This window comes from Sorghum bicolor, chromosome 3 (assembly GCF_000003195.3).
Source record: "Sorghum bicolor cultivar BTx623 chromosome 3, Sorghum_bicolor_NCBIv3, whole genome shotgun sequence".
Taxonomy (NCBI): Eukaryota; Viridiplantae; Streptophyta; class Magnoliopsida; order Poales; family Poaceae; genus Sorghum; species Sorghum bicolor.
The window spans coordinates 14826929-14844799 of NC_012872.2; the positions used below are offsets into that span (position 1 = coordinate 14826929).

The 17871-nt window shown below is 46.2% G+C and overlaps 1 protein-coding gene and 1 pseudogene across 1 annotated transcript; both read left to right on the forward strand.

Moving 5' to 3' along the window:
- On the forward strand, positions 11547–14925 carry LOC8060329 (annotated as a pseudogene).
- LOC110433637 lies at positions 16171–17409 on the forward strand. The gene has a single exon (XM_021456138.1). The coding sequence runs from the start codon at positions 16171–16173 to the stop codon at positions 17407–17409; it is 1239 nt and encodes a 412-aa protein (XP_021311813.1).

Sequence of the window (17871 nt, forward strand, 5' to 3'; positions counted from 1 at the left end):
TCCTGCAGCATAGATCGATGATCAGGCCACGGGACATTGCTCATGGGATCCAAACAGCTTCCGAGCGATATGGCCATGGGTGCGTTCTTCACATCACCTTATGTCTCCTCAAGCGATCTGGATGTTGGAATTGGAAAACATCAGCACCGGCAGGCTAGCTCTGAAGTTGCAGGTCGATAGCACGGCGGCGGCTCACAAGGAACTAGGGCACGATCGATATGTATAATTTTTGATGACGCAAAGAAAGGCAATGTCAAAAGGAGGCTTTACTAGCTTTATATACGCTGAAGAGCTGGGCCTTGGCGCATGCTATAGCACTTGACGTGGAGGACTTGGACTCTGGTGGATCAAGGCCTGAAACACATTAGCTTTTGTAGATCGGCTACTGAACGGCTCCAACTTGGCAATGGCACAACATATCCTGATGGATTGAACTCCTCCTTGGACTGAGGCTGTCACATGATCGAGTCGCCGTTTCCGATGGCAGGCCAGCAACGGATTGATATTGGTGGCGGCGTAGAGAGGAAAATCATCACGCGGGGCACTGCTAGGCATCTTATAGGGTCTCGGTTGTTGAAAAAGGAAACGAAATCACGGTTTCTCGGGAATCAAATCGGCCTGAGCTGAGATGTCCGCCTCGGTTACGAACGAAGAAGAAGAGGGTGACGCCGCGATGTGGGACCGGCTCGTCAGCGAGAGAAGGAGGAGGGGGTCACACGCGTGCGTGGGCTGCGCCCTGGGCCGAGGCGAGCTGGGCCGGGGCGGACAGCAAGGCCGAGCGGGGGGTGGTCGGCCTTTCCTTTTTTTTATTTTTTTTCTTCCAAAATAGTTTTCCAAAATCATTTTTAAATCATTTTTAATTTTAGGTTCAAATACACTCGTCACAAAAATAAATTCTCCAGCATGAATGCACAACCAGATTACTAATCCTATGATAAATTTTATTTTAATGAAAAATATTATTCTTCCTATATTCTCATGAGCACAAAAATTCATAATTAAATCATTTTAGCTCTATTTCCCAGAAAACAATTTTTAGGGTGTTACACCCTGCCCTAGCACCGCCCGGTGGCCGCCGTTTGGATCTTCAGAGACGGAACACACCCGCCGCCGTGGTCCGCGTCCCGTGGTGCTCAAAGGTTACTTGCAACCACGTGCCAGGCTTTGCATCGTTCCTGCGAAGCTGCAGAGCCCTCCGCTTTGCTCTCTACCGGCCGTTACGGAGTCCCAATCGCCGCCGAACTTGAGCAGGGCTCCGTCGTCCGCCCCATCTCGACGCCGGGCCACCCCGAGCCCCCTCTGCCCGTAACAATCGCCAAGGTGAGATCCCCTTGTCTCCCTCTTGCTCCCCATGCCTTTGGTTTCGTTTTTGGTGGACCGTAGCGCTTCATCCGATGAACTCCGGCGGGCTTTGCTCTACTCCGGCCATGGCGCCGCCGTCTGGAACCGCCGCCGGCCGGCCAGGTCACCCCAACTCTCTCACAGCCGTCCATTCACCGATCAACGTCCAGGATTAGAACTTACCCCTTCGGGGTGAACTTTGCTAAAGAGACCCTGCCTTTTTCAAATATAGAACCCGCCGTCCTTTACGCATTCATAAGAATACGCCTTACTGAGGCCTTGTTTAGTTCATCCTGAAAACCAAAAAGTTTTCAAGATTCCTCGTCACATCGAATCTTGTGTCACATGCATGAAACATTAAATATAAACGAAAATAAAAACTAATTACACAGTTTAGCTGTAAATCATAAGATGAATCTTTTGATCCTAGTTAGTCCATAATTGGATAATATTTGTCACAAACAAACGAAAATGCTACAGTTCCGAAAAGTTTTCACTTTTCGGAACTAAACAAGGCCTGATTTGAAAACGTAAAATCGATTACTCAGAGTTGAAATACGTTTTCAGTATTTACAGTTTTGCCACCAAATTTAAATTGCTTATAACATGCTCATTTTAATTCCGTTTTTGTCCATTCAAATTGCGTTAGGTTCGTATTTACGAGCTCTACATGTTAAAAATATTATCTCACTGTTTTGAAACTTTTTAAATTCGTGGTACTATTTAATTAATTGTTTTTCTATATAAAATCTTAGAAAATTCATATCTTCTCCGTTTTAAATCCGATTTTCGTGATCTTTACGTCTGTGAGATCGTAGCGATGCGTAGAATCATTTTATAAACTTTTCATACTGTTTTCATATGATTGGTGTACTGTTCTAATTGTAGCCTTGTTTGCTTCGTGTATGTTTGTTGTCGTATGTTTGTGATCGATGATCGGAATTAGTCGGTGAGCAATTCGTGGTGCACAAGAGTGCTTCAGTGATCAAGATCAGAGCTTGGACAATAAGTAAAGACCAGTAGAACCAAAAGGATTAGCAAGAGCTTTTGGATCAAGGCAAGTATAGCATTTGGATTTTATATTCTGTGACTATGATCGTGTGACTAGATTAATGTTAAGTAATAAATGATAAAAATGACTTTTTAGCCACTTGATAATTTATCTGTAAGTGATAACCGGGACAACAGTGCAACCATGAGGGCTATAATGGCTCTGGCTTTAGTTAAGTATGAGTAACTTTTCTAGCTCGTTAGCGGTTACCCGTTGTGGCGCAATTGGAGAATAGCAGACCGTGGATACCTGCGGGTGAATCACACGGACTGACTAATGAAACCAAGCGGCCCTAACTTGTTAGACGAACCTTTGAAAGACTTTATAGTGATCCCTGCCGACCTCCCTTGGAAGGGGGTTAAGAGACTAGCTACCTCGGGCGAAAGGGTAAATCATGACTCATGGGTAAAGATGTGCAACCTCTGCAGAGGGTTAAAAACTAGTATACTAGCCGAGCTCACGGTCAGGAGCGGCCTTGGGGATTCTTGCTGCGACGATGATGATTCCTATGTGTTAAATATGCTCATTATTTATTATTTAATGCTTTACATTATTTATGTCACATTGATCATGAGATTGTGGGAGCTATACAATCTAGTTGCTATACTTGTGGAGTTCGACATGGACTCACTCTTGCCATTTCCCCCAAACCTCAGGAGAAGTTTAGGCTTGTGATCAACCAGTCAGTTGGATCCTGTAGAGAGAAGTTAATACCCGAAGTTCGAGTTGTCTATCCGCTGTTTGCTTTTAAAGGTTATCTCTTTTATAACTAAGTACGTTATATATTTGTGCATTGTCTTTTGATATTGCCCCTTATTTGTAGCTATATGTGAGATTTGACTTCTAAGACTCACATATGGTGCGTATCTGATTTTGTCCTTAAAATCGGGTATTACAGTCTGTAAGTTTATAAGGCAGCGGGGACGTTACGTCAGGGACAAAAATATGGTAAATAATATATATGTATGAAGTTTTCTCATTAAAGTTGCAAAATTATATATTGAACATGTGTCAATCATGCTTTTAAACTTTGTTTCCAGCCAAAAAAGCAAGGAAAGGACGTGCCCTTTACACCAAAGACGCTGGAAGATATAGTAGCAGACTTGTGTGGTTTTATAATGAGAGAAATAATTCCAAGTGACGGTGCATATTTTGATCATGAGGGCGATTTAGCAAGTGATAAATTTAGAGTGCTGACAGACATAGCAGGTCTAAATCTGAAGCGAAATGACATGTAAACACTGTATGGTTGTGCGGATAACATGCATTAATTGACGTGTATATATGTAATTTTATGGTTGATGTTTGATTTCATGTTTACAATTCTATAATATATATATGTGGCGTATGTATGATGTGTGTATATATATATATATATATATATATATATATATATATATATATATATATATATGGTGTTTAGCACTGTGTTTGGTGGGAAAAATTAAAATTTGAAATATATATAAAAAATTATTTACACAGGCGGTGTAGTGTGAGCCGCCTGTGTAAATTACATTTATACAGGCGGCTCACATTGCCAGCCGCTTGTGTAAAAATTCATTTACACAGGCGGCTGGCTAGGTGCACCGTCTGTGAAAACCTAATTTTCACAGGCGGCTCACACAGCACCGCCTGTACTGTGGTCCATTTTATACTGACCCCTGGTACAGGCGGTGGGCTTGGCCGCCTGTGAAGATGCCTTTAGCACCGCCTGTATGTAGTAGTGCCTGCACTAGTCGTTCGTAGATTTATTTGAATTAAACCTAAGAAAACTAGATGGGTATCGTGATCATGAATCGGATCAGAACTCCATTAGTAGGATGGCAAATTGTAGGATCACAACTACTAGAGTCATAAAATTGTAAGTTCTACTTAACATAATTGTGAAATCAAACAAATAAACTAAGATAAAAATGTCATAAAATCAGACCATAGAAATGTGATTTTAACAACTATATGCTCCTTCTTGCCACCGGCAGACTACATGGAGAGAAAGAAAGAGAAGAGCTTTAGAGCAAGTATTATAATACAGCCAGCTACTGGCTGTAAGATTTATTTACAGTCTTCTTGCAGCCCACCCATATAATGGTTAGCTCATCACTATTAATACATGGCCCACTTGTCTGTGTCACAGATTTTTTTGGTTTTTGTGTCTGAGCCGGCTGTAAGCTTGCAGCCCGCTTTTACTCTCTTTCCTCTTCTCTCTCCTCCACATCAGCATTTAGCTGGCTTACAGCCTGCTATAATACTTGCTCTTGAGCACTCCCAATGTAGAAACTATCATGGTTTCTATAGACATTAATTGTAGTGCCACCTAAGCATTTTGCTGATGTGGCAAGGTAGTTATTGAAGAGAGAGAGCAAAAATCATAGAAACTGGGACCATGTCTACACGAAATCCAAGACATGAATTGATATTATTGGCTGAGAATGGAGAGAGAATGAATGTGATTGGATAAAAAATATTCTATAGAAACTATCCATTGAGACCATAGTTTTTATAGATAGTGTCTATAAAAATTAATAGATATAGAAACTATGTGTAGTTTCTAGCATAGGGAGTGCCCTTAGTAGGCGGTGAGGAGCCGGAAAAGAACGACAACGACAGTTTGTTATAAAGAGGCAATGTTCGCTCTGTAACGACTCTTATTTTCCTTTTCTATTTATGATATATTTTGATTTGATTTTTTACAATAGGAAAATCCTATGGTTCCCTATTATATATACGTTTTATTGTTCCATTCATGAAAAAAGTATTATTCTACTAGTACAACTCTATTATTTCACGTTCAAATCGTTGTATGGATACATAGATATATTTTAGCTATTCCATTAGGAAACATCAATTGTTACATGCTATTCATAGTTTTTGCCATATTTATCTTTTTTTCTAGCAGGTATGTCCATGTGGTTCCATATTACATTTTGTTGTGTTCCATTGGTGAGTTTTTTTAGGAGTACGATTCAGTTGCTTCATGACTTATGTTTATGTGTCAGATATTTATAGCTATATTTTCATTGTTCCCGTGCTATAGTTTAATTCGTTCCATTTGGAAAAAGAATGTCCTAGTAGAAGTCAACTGTTCTACGATTTGTCAAATTGTTACGAGCCAAATAATATTTGCATACCAAAGAGAAAATAAAATGGAACATATGCTCCAGGTGACCACATGGGGAGTGGGTAGAATGAAGCACCTCTACTATGCAGTGGATGATGACCTATGAAAATAATATGAAGAATTTAGTTATTTTAATGGACACGAGCGATGCCACCTGCTACTCCTATATAAACTGTTAAACTGAACTTGAACAAGTAGACAGAGAAAAAACATAAAGACTTATTATATACTCCCTCATACCTGTAAAAAAAGTTATTTAGGACAGTGACACGATTTCCAAAACCTAACTTTAACTCTTTGTTTTTACAATAAAAATATTTATCAAAAAATGGTATATGTATATTGAAAATATTTTTTAACACAAATTTATTTATATAGTTTTCACATTTCTAAACTCAACAATTTAAAAGTTATTTATGATTTATATTCACAATATTTAACTCAAATCTTATCAAAACAATTGTACAGAGGGATGATGAGTTGAAGTGGCCCGCAATGATCCGTTTGATCGGAATGCAAAGACATTTAGGACGTGGTACGGTCTGTGGGTCTCAAAGTGATGCTTTGACTTAATTTTTTTAGATAATTATATATTATGTTTTATGAAAGCAATTTGATGATTTAAGTGAGTAACTCATCTATATATACATATAGGCCCTGTTTGGTTCCCCTTACTAAATTTTAGCTAGATAAACTTTAGTCACTTTAGTAGCTAAAGTTCCAAACACATTGACTCAAAGGAGCTAAAATAGTTTAGTTTCATTAGTCATCCAAGAGTAGCTAAAATAATAATTTTAGCTAGCTAAAATTTAGCAAGGGAACCAAACAAGCTCATAACCTACGCGGAAATGATTTGATGGTTCATATAGACACAATCTCAATATCAAAGGGTTTTCAAAAAATGGAACTCGCAGGCCACATGTATCGTCATTGTGCATGCGCCAGAATTAACCGATGGGAGTGTGAAATAATATGCGGTAACGAGTTAGCCTTCCTGGTGGGGAATAGCCCTCCACCGGTGGCTTTACATGCACCAATGTTTGGTCGTTACACACTTAACACCACACGCTAATATGGACCAATGCTTGGTCGTTACATGCACCTGATAACACTCTAACACCACACGCTACACTTGAGTGATTCTAACAGGTCGTTGCATGCACCTACACATACTTAACACCACACGCTGATATTGCTAATATTAGATCATTCTAACAATATGCTATCAGCCTTGAACTAATCCTAGCCAAGCCTTTGGTCATTACATGCACAACACACGCACTAAATATGCTATCATCTAACATCCTCCCTCAATCTCAACCATTGAAGAGGTTGAGATTGGATCTGAAACTCTTAATTTGTGACGCTGGGATGGGCTTAGTAAATCCATCGGCAAGTTGGTCATGTGTAGAAATAAACCGAACTTCAAGGAGCTTCTGAGCAACTCGTTCACGGACAAAGTGAAAATCAATTTCTATGTGCTTTGTCCGAGCATGAAATACTGGATTTGAAGACATGTATTTGACACCGAGATTGTCACACCATAATCAAGCTACTGGAGAGTGAGAAATACCAATCTCTTGTAAGATTTTCTGGACCCAAATCATCTCTGCAGTGGCATTGGCTAGAGCTTTGTATTCTGCTTCAGTGGAAGAACGAGACACAGTGGGTTGTTTTCTGGCACTCCAGGAAATAAGATTGCCACCAAAAAATACTGCAAAACCACCTGTGGATCGCCTGTCATCAACATCTCCTGCCCAATCTGCATCAGAGAAAGCACTGACAACGAGGGAAGGAGATCTTCGAATAGTAAGACCAATTGATTTTGAGCCTTGTATGTACCGTAGTATTCTTTTAACAGCACTCCAGTGGACTGTTGTAGGTGCATGAAGAAATTGACAAACTTTGTTCACAGCAAAACATATATCAGGACGAGTTAGAGTAAGATATTGGAGAGCCCCAACCAGGCTGCGGTATTTGGTAGCATCTTCAGCACCGAGAAGATTTCCATCAGTCACACTGAGCTTGTCAGAAGTAGACAATGGAGTATCAACAGCTTTGCAATTTTTCATTCCTGCCCTGGCTATGATGTCAGAGGCATATTTTTGCTGAGACATAAGCAGTCCATTTTGTGTCTTCTTAACTTTGATTCCAAAAAAGTAATGAAGATCACCAAGATCCTTAAGAGCAAAGTCATGTTGTAGATCTTGCAGAAGAGCACTTATGGCAGTTTGAGAAGAGCTGGCCACAATAATGTCATCAACATAAACTAAGACAAAAATTGTGTAACTGCCTTTTTGATAGTAGAACAGTGATGTGTCAGCCTTGGATGGAGTGAAGCCAAGTTTCACTAATTTGCTGCAGAGGCGAGCATACCAGGCTCTAGGAGCCTGTTTCAGTCCATATAGGGCCTTGTCTAGTTTACACACATAAGAAGGATGAGTTGTATCAATGTAGCCATGAGGTTGATACATGTACACTTCTTCGTCTAGAATTCCGTGCAAAAAGGCATTCTGGACATCAAGTTGTCGAAGTGACCAATCCTTGGTGACGGCAATGGATAGAATAAGTCTAATAGTTGCAGCTTTAACTACAGGGCTAAATGTGTCCTCATAGTCTATACCATATCTTTGTTTGAACCCTTTTGCAACTAGCGAGCTTTGTATCTATCAATAGAGCCGTCTGCTTTTCTCTTTATTTTGTAAACCCATTTGCATCCAATTATGTTTTTACCCTTTGGTCTAGGGACTAGGTGCCATGTTTTATTTTGTTGAAGTGCTTTGTATTCAGTATCCATCGCAGCAACCCAATTTTTGTTAGCAAGAGCAGCAGCTACTGTGGACGGCTCATCACTTGACAGCATGGTTGTGTTGCACCATTTAACTGTCCCGTCAGTATATCGTTTAGGTTTGATAATACCTTGTTGAAGTCGAGTTGAGTGGTGATGTGGTGGAGGAGCTGCTGCAGGCGCAGGTGGAGGAGAAGGCCTGGACACCGGAAGATCAGAGTGCGTTGGTGTCGTTGTACGGAGTGAAGGATCCGATGTGGCCGCTGCTGTGGGCATAGAAGATCCGGTGGTCGGTGACTGTACGGCCGGAGTCGGATCAGGTTGTGGCGCTGGAGCGGGATCTGAGGCCGCGGCGTTGTCCGTTGGTGGCGCAGACGATCCGGCTGGTGCGGTCGGCTCCGCCCGTGGCGCAGGCGACCGTTCTGGCGCGCAGAAAGGCGGGCGAGTCGAGGCTGATCGCGGCGCAGTACGAGGTGCAGGCGGGCGATCCGAGGCTGATTGCACGTCAGTACAAGGCGCAGGCGCATCAACCTCGGGCCGCGAGCCGATGACGTCGCCCCCGTGTAGTTGCATGAAATGTCGACCTGGAATGTGAAGTTGTGCGCCATTTTCGCTGAAATTTTTTTCTTTATCACCTGTAGGATCAACATCACTCGGCAGAGCATTAGTAGTCACAGGTGGAGATGTATATTGATCACGAAAAATTGCATCCCCAAACCCAGCATTTTGGCCAAGTAGAGAGGGTGGTAGGAGAGCAATCTCTGCTCTAAGTCGAGGACCAGCATTTGGGTGAAGGGATGCAAAAGGAAAGACATGTTCGTCAAAGATAACATCCCAGGAGATGTAGATACGACCATCAGAAGGATCTAGGCACTTGAATCCTTTGTGGAGATGACTGTAGCCTAGGAACACACATTTTTTTGAGCGAAATTGTAGTTTGGTGGAGTTGAAAGGTCGAAGATTTGGCCAAATGGCACACCCAAAGGTGCGAAGAAAAGTGTAATCTGGAGGCTTGCCATAGAGTTGTTCAAATGGAGATCGGTTAGAGAGTATCTTTGATGGTAGTCTATTGATTAGAAAAACAGCTGTAAGGAATGCTTCATCCCAAAATTTCAATGGAATCGAGGCATGTGCGAGTAAGGCAAGTCCCATATCTACAATATGTCTATGTTTTCGCTCGGCAGAGCCATTTTGTTGATGAGCGTATGGACAAGACACATGATGAGTTATGCCCATACATTGGAACAAATTATTTAGTGATTGATACTCTCCACCCTAGTCAGATTGAACTGAGTGAATTTTACAATTAAACTGCCGCTCAACAAGGCTTTGGAAATCTTGAAAACATCGAAAAACTTCAGATTTATGATGAATGAGGTAAATCCATACAAATTTTGAATAATCATCTATGAAACTAACATAATAGGCATTTCTACCAACTGAAATTGGAGCAGGTCCCCATACATCAGAAAATATTAATTCCATAGGACTTGTGGATACACTACTAGACTTAGGATAAGGTAATTGATGGTGTTTTCCTAGTTGACACGTATCGCATACATGGTTATTTGTATCTTTAACAAAAGGAAGTGAATGACGACTAAGAACTTGATGGACTGTAGTGGTGGATGGATGACCAAGTCTAGAGTGCCATAGAGAGCTGGACGGTTTGGTGACTCCAAGGCCTTGTTTATTGAAGGATGGCTTGAAAGGGTAGAGTCCATTTTCACATTTGCCGGTATGGAGGATTTTCTGCGTCTGTTGTTCCTTAATGAAAAAAAGATCAGGGTGAAATTCTAGATAGGCATTATTATCACGTGTAAGGCGATGAACAAAAACTAAGTTTTTACTAGCTTAGGGAACATGAAGAATCTGCTTTAGATTTAGATTACGAGATGGGGAATGCAAAATGCCATGACCAATATGACTTATCTCCATACCTGAACCATTTGCCGCATGGACTTGATCACTGCCGTTGTAGCGATCACGAACAGTGAGTTTGTCGAGCTCTCCAGTAATGTGATCAGTTGCTCCAGTGTCGAAGTACCAGTTTGTATCGACGCCGTAGGAAGTTGTGGCCGATGATGCAGACCTTGGTGGTGGAGATGCGGTGTAGTTCTGATCGAACCGTTTGAAGCAGCGGTCGGCCTCGTGTCCTTCTTTCTTGCAGACCTGACAGAACACACCGTGACGGAAGTTGGGGCCATGAGTGCGCCCGCAGGTGGTACATGGAGCACGCGCACCACCATGTCCAGGAGGCCCGCCACGATGGAAACCACCCCCGCGAGGGCGACCTCCATGACCGCGCGTCGATTGTTGATGTTGATGTTGATGACCGCCGTCACGGCCGCTCCGAGCGACGATGTTGGCAGAAGAGTGACTGCCACCGCCGCGCATGTCGATGCGTTGCTCATGGCTGACGAGTTGTGTGAACAACTCGCTCACCGAGATGGGTTCGGTGCGCAGTGAGACACCGGAGACGGCCGAGTCGAAGCTCTCGTCCAATCCAGTGAGGATGTAGGACACGAGCTCGTCGTCTTCAAGCTTCTTGCCCGCCGCTGCCATTTCGTCAGCGAGGGCTTTCATCTTGCCGAAGTACTCGGCGATTGTGGAGGTCCCTTTGGACGCCGTGGTGAGGGCCATCCTGGTGGCGATCACACGGGCCGAGGACTGTGCCGCGAAGCGGGACTCGATGGCAGCCCATGCGCCCGCGGCTGTGGTTTCTGAATTGACTTGGCCAAGGATCTCTGCAGAGAGACCAGAGAGCAGATAGCTCAGAACTTGTTGATCTTGAGCCACCCAGACGGCATAGTCCGGATTGGGCTTGGATTCCTCTTTTCCGTCGGCGTTTTTGGTGGTGATGGTTTGGGATGGAGGGGTAGCGGAAGGTTGGATGTAGCGCTCGGCTTGGGCACCTTTGATGGTTGAAAGAGCTTGGGCTTTCCATGATCGGTAGTTTTTGTAGGTGAGTTTATCGGTGATAGGAATGAAGGCCAAGCCGAGGGAGATGGCAGCCGGAAGAGTGGAGGAGGAGGCGAACACCATTGTGGAACGAAAAATTTCTTCCGTGAGGAGAGAGGCTCTGATACCATGTGAAATAATATGCGGTAACGAGTTAGCCTTCCTAGCATCACTCGGTTGCGTGTTTATACTGGTGGGAATAGCCCTCCACCGGTGGCTTTACATGCACCAATGTTTGGTCGTTACACACTTAACACCACACGCTAATATGGACCAATGCTTGGTCGTTACACTTGAGTGATTCTAACAGGTCGTTGCATGCACCTACACATACTTAACACCACACACTGATATTGCTGATATTAGATCATTCTAACAGTATGCTATCAGCCTTGAACTAATCCTAGCCAAGCCTTTGGTCATTACATGCACAACACAAGCACTAAATATGCTATCATCTAACAGGAGAGGCGATGCGACCCCAGGAGGAGATACATGCATACCAATCGCTCTGGCTCTTGCTCCGACGATCCTCCCTCCCCCAGGCCCCATGCGCGCACGGTCGTCGTGGACACGCGGCCAGGGCGCCCGGCTGTGGCCGGAGCCACTTGTCGGCCGCGATGGTAGCGTCCAGCGGCACGTCGCCGTCGCCGCGGTAGACATCGACCGCGCCAGAGGAAGGCTTGCTGAGAAGGAAGATCTCGCACGCCGCGTGACGTACAGGTACAACCATGACTAATGCAAACCGAACTCCCCGGCCGCACCGCTTTCCTTTTTCTGCTGCCGCCTTGAGATTTGTTCATCATTTCAGCTCTGCCTGCTGATCGATCAACGAACGTCCAATTCTGAAACGTGGGACGCCGCATACACTTAGGACCTCTTCTCTAGAGTAGTAGTCGTCGTCTTCCTGCTGCTTTGGAATTTGGTCCAGACCTCGCTCGGGGTGTCTGCCTCTGCAGCCTGCCGCTCTCGTGTTCTGATTTCTGAACCTTCTCACCTACCTCGCCGCCTCCACTCCACCGGCTATATCATAGCATAGTAGTGTCTTCGTCTCCTTCTTCAGTAGCTGCAAATCTCTGTCTGATACAGGTAGGTAGGTCTCATCTCATCTTAAATAGCAGAATTGCCTCCTCTTTCGCTATTCATCTGTACATACAGGGTAGTACTTTCCTCCATTCCTGGCCCCAAGGGTTCGACCTATAATAGGTTCTCAATTCTGCCTTGCAGGTTGTGGTTGTGTGTTGCTGTGGGAGGGGATCCGCCTTTGTTCGAGAGAGATGGCAAGCTTCAACCAAGACAGCAGAGCAGCCCCACAAAGGGAGGAGGTACGTATTACTACCATCTCCATGTTTCATTTCTCCGATGATCCTAAGTTTTTCCATCGTCTACTATATATGAAAGAATCTTACATGCGTAAATTATTCGGAGGTCAGCCCACATATATCATCCTGCCATGTCGATAACAGCTCGTCTTCTTCATCTTCTTGTTGTTTTGATTCACAAGCACACACAACCTATGCTACCCCTTTTTATTTCCCTTGAAGAATTGAGGTGGATAAGTTTGTACTATCTGAAATGCACCCAAAAAAAGAATAAGAATTGCTACCATGGAGGCATGGACAGCCATTGCAGGTCCACATGAAGGTGTCTATATATCTTTCCAAGTTGCAAAATTTGAATTTCCTTCCATGGTTGCTTGCTTTCCCCCTGTATGTATACAAATAATAGAAAAACGATGATCGATGAACAAGACAACCACTTTGAGAGTTACTGAGTTAGACTTTATTTCGTTTCGTAGAGAGACCAAATACGATGGCAGTTTGGTCTCGCTTTTTGTTGTTTCCATTTCCACGAGGGAGAAGGAGGAGAAACCAAATTTCAAACGTTCTTGGCCGCCCATTCCGCTCGCTCCGAATATTCCGCGGAGAAATGCGCCTCCGGGTACTTTATAGACTTGTCTAGGTCAACCGGGGAATTCACTGGATTTTTACTTGGGTGGATTTGGGCCTCAGGTTTCAGTTCAGCTGCTGCCGACCAACATCTTTGGTCCACACCTAAAAGCTCAAGGCCAAAGGCCACGTGGGTTTTTCTTTTTTTCAATACAAGTTGCATCATCATCAGGATTATTAGAAAGTCTCCAATGTTGATTCAGTCCAATTACTTCTTTTCTGAATTTATTTAGAGACATGCGAAACGGTTTTCCAAGAGATTGTATGGTTTTCAAACCACCAGCTCCAGGGTCAATTGCTCCAAAGATGACATTTACAGTTTTGTGGTCAAATTTAGACAGATGTGACAGTGATCTCGCGCGCCCTTATTGTTCCTTCTCGGAGGTTTTAATTTGCAAAGGCACAAACTAATATCATCATCCTTAGACGACCTTGGTACAACTGTTGGCCGACGACAAAATATCATATCCTCCTCTGAACCATCGGCCAATCAGAATCCAACCTTCTTGGGGGCAATTCAGCTGCACTGTCTGATTCAGGAGCGGCGATAAGATTGCAGCAGGTAGCAGATCACTATCCTAGCTAGTATCCTGAAGAAACAGAGCAAGTTGGCTGCTGGGCAGCAGTGTGGCTGGAAATGGTTGAGGGGTCACGCCACCGTGGCAAACAAACAACAAAATGCAAAACAAAACAAAACAAAACAAAACAACAACTTGGCCGTGATCTCTTGGTTTTCCTATTGCGGTCGACAGTGTTGGCGTAGTAGTAGTAGTTTATTAGGACACGTGGGCTAAACTATTGCCTTGTGGGGATGTCAAGATCGGATTGCCCCGTACTGCACGTTGTTTATTCCGAGTGATGATGGTTTGATGATCCTCCCATTATATGATAGCATATCAATTTCTTTATATATTCACACACATAAAAAAAACTGTCCGTCTGTCATACCAGTTTCTGATGCGACGCACATCTACCTTCTAGTAGGATATGTTTTTGAAGAAAGCCTGAAACTGAAACCGTCAAAACTCAGACTGTAGATCCATTTTTTCGTGTTTGCAGGCACCTGTACAGAGCAAGTACGGAGGCATTTCTCCAAAGAAACCCCTCATCAACAAGGACCACGAGCGCGCCTACTTCGACTCCGCAGACTGGGTCCTCGGCAAGGTAAACCAGAAACGAAACCAAGGAAAAATAACCCGCGAAACAGCAGCAAATATCCACGAACTGGTTGCGCCGGTCTGCAGACTCGTACTAACCCCGCTTGACCTTATCGGTGTCTCGTGTCTGCAGCAAGGCGCGAGCAGCAACAGCACGACGACGACAACGACGACAGTCCCCGCCGCCGAGCCCCTCAAGCCCAAGCTGCAGGTACGGGGCAACAAACAAGAAAAACCATGCTTTCTCCAAACCATACTGCTGCTACTACTGAGTTGTGGCTCTGATGTGTGTGTGCCTCTGTTTTTCGCTGTCTTTAATGAAATGAAGCGGACGGCGTACCACCAGCTTCCCCCTCGACGGCCGGCGTGCACGTCAGAGTAGCTCGGCGAACGATGACTACTCGCTGGAGCATCGTAGGGAGCTGGAATGCGCGGAGGTGGCACCAATTGGGTTGTACATACTGTACGAGGATGCCATGGATCATGTATGCTATCCCTAGTGTGGAGTACTGGAGTTTGTATGTGAAATGAAGCGGCCAGTTCACTCGTCGTCTCGCCTTCTTTTGCTTTGTGCTTCTTCGGCCTCATCTGAATTTTCATGTGAATCATGCTGATGCACCTACGGAGGAGATTAGGCTCAAGGTATCTACGCACCTGGCCTTGCTTAACGCTGGTCGTCAGAGCATCCCACACGGATACACCCCGTTGCAACAGAATCCCTATGGTCGCACAAATTCACACATGTCGATGAGTTGTTGGCAGGCGTTTTTAGAAGAACTTGGGCTTAGGTACTTCGTCCTATGGAACTGACAATTGGCCTCAAGTTGTGGGCTCCGACAAGATAAAATGGTTCAAAATTTGTCATCCTTTTTCATGGAAACCACTATTAGAATTCCTTGGTAGCACCCACAAATAACTCATGTTTGATGGTGCAGCCATGCCACTACCATGGGCCTAAGCCCAACCACCTCATGATTACAACCTCAAATAGTATTTAGTGAACAATGACCACAAAGTCGAAAAAGGGTAGGACCCTCATGTTGATGGAAGTGTATGGTTCTCAAACGAGGAAGTCGTTCTCATTGGTATTATGGGGTTTCGATATTGTTAGACTAAGCAATGTGTGGTTGCATGTATTAGACTAGGCACCGTGCGGTTGCATGTGTGTATCGCGTGTGTGGCTGCATGTGTGCAGAGGTTATATAAATATGTAACCGATGAGATCAACAATGTGTGGTTGCATGTATTAGACTAGGCACCGTGCGGTTGCATGTGTGTGTCGCGCGTGTGTGGCTGCATGTGTGCAGAGCTTGTATAAATATGTAATCACCCATTCCACTCTTTCATGGTATCCAGAGATGGTACGATCCCGTAGCCTCTCGCTTCCGCAATCCTGACTCGCGCTGCCGGTCTTTCGGATCGCCACGACCCCGCCGATCCTCACGATCGCGCGGTTCCTCCTACCGCCGTCGCAGAGTGAACTCCACTCGCCGGCCCATCCCCGCGACCTGCAGACCGATCTCGCGAAGCCTCGCGGTACCGCGCGCCTGCTGCCCGATCGCAATTCGCGAAGCCAGCGGCCATCGTCCTCCTGCCGCACGTCAAGCCGACGTCTACGATCGCGTGTACGTCTACGTCAAGCTGTGCATCTACGCCACCAGGCCACATCTACGCCAAGCCAGGCCACATCAAGTTGTGTACATCCGCGTGTACGTCTACGTCAACCGACTGGCTCCGTCCTTCCCGGATCGACGTACGTCTACACATCGCCAGGCAGGTCTCAGTCCTGATCTCGGATCGACTCGATGGCAGAGACCGACGCCGAACGCCTGGCTCGCGAGGCCGCCGAGGCCCGCCGCCGTCAAGCCGAGGCCGCACGCACTGCCGCCCTCGACAAGTATGAGGCCGACCATGCCGACGTCCACGCCGCCGCCATCGCCGTCCTCAACATCAAGGTGCTCGTCCCCATCGTCCTAGATCGCGTCGCCAACAACTACAACCGCTGGCGCACCCTCTTCCTCGTCGTCTTGGGCAAGTATGCCCTCACCGATCATGTCCTCACCGACGTGGTCAATGATGATCGACCAGCGTGGGTGCAGATGAACTGCACCGTCCTCACATGGATCTACGGCACAATCCACCTCGACCTGCAGCAGTCGACGATGTTGAAGGAGCCGAATGCCTGTGTCGCTTGGGTGCACCTCGAGGATGAATTTCTCGGACAGCGCGAGTCACGCGCCCTGCTGTTGTCCGCCGAGTTTCGTACCGTGAAGCAAGGCGCCTCCTCCATCATGGACTTCTACCGCCGCCTCGAGACGATGGCTGCCTCCCTTCGTGAGTTCGGCGACCCCGTCGGCGACAAAACCCTTGTTCTCACCCTTCTGCGCGGCCTCAGCGAGAAGTTCCGCCCCATGGTGACGAACATCAAGCTGCAGCAGCCGTTCCCTAGCTTCTCGGAGTCAAGGACCCTGCTGCTCCTCGAGGAAATCGACATCAACGACTTCGCCGGCGACACCGACGCGTCATCCAGCACCACGCCGACGCCACCGCCCCCTGCACTCCTCGCGGGCTCGAGCTCGGGCCCCGGCTCAGCGTGGCGTCCTCTCGGTGGTGCTGCTACCCAGCCTAGCCGCGCCCCCGGCGGCCCCCCTGCCAACGCCGGCCAGGGCAACGGTTCGGCGGGCAACCAGGGCGGTGGGCGCTCCGGACGTCGTCGCGGGAAGAACGGCAAGCAGCAGCAGCATGGCCAGCCACAACAGCAACACCATGTCCAACGTCCGCCGATGTACACACCCTGGGCAGGGATGGCACCCTACTGGGCACCGCCGCTGGCCCGTTCTACCGGCCGCCTGCAACATCCTATATGGCAACGCAGCAGGCGCCCTCCGGCTTCCAGGCGCCTCCCGGCTTCAGCGCTCCACCCGGCTACGGCTACGGTGCTCCCAGCTACCACATCGCCCCGCAGCCGCAGCAGCAGGCATGGACACCGATGCATGGAGGCAGCTTCGACACGTCCTCGCTCGCCAGCAACTTCAGCACCATGACGCTCTCACCTCCTGGCACGGGCGAATGGTATGCTGATTCGGGCGCTAGCTCTCACATGGTCAACCACTCTGGTATACTCTCCACCTCTCATCCTCCCCAGTCATCGCATCCTTCATCTATCATTGTTGGTAATGGGAATTTACTTCCCGTTACTTCCGTTGGATCACACTCTTTCTCGACCACTCGGCGTCCTTTAGTTCTTTCTAATGTTTTAGTATCTCCGAACATTATTAAGAATCTAATTTCAGTTTGCCATTTTACTATTGATAATAATTGTTCTATCGAGTTTGATCCTTTCGGCCTTTCTGTCAAGGTTCTTCAGACACGGAGCGTGATCGCCAGGTGCAATAGCACGGGGGACCTCTACCCGTTCTTCCCGCCAGCTCCATCCAGCACCACTGCCCTCACTGCTGCTGCATCATCCACCACCCTATGGCATCGTTGTCTCGGTCATGTCGGTC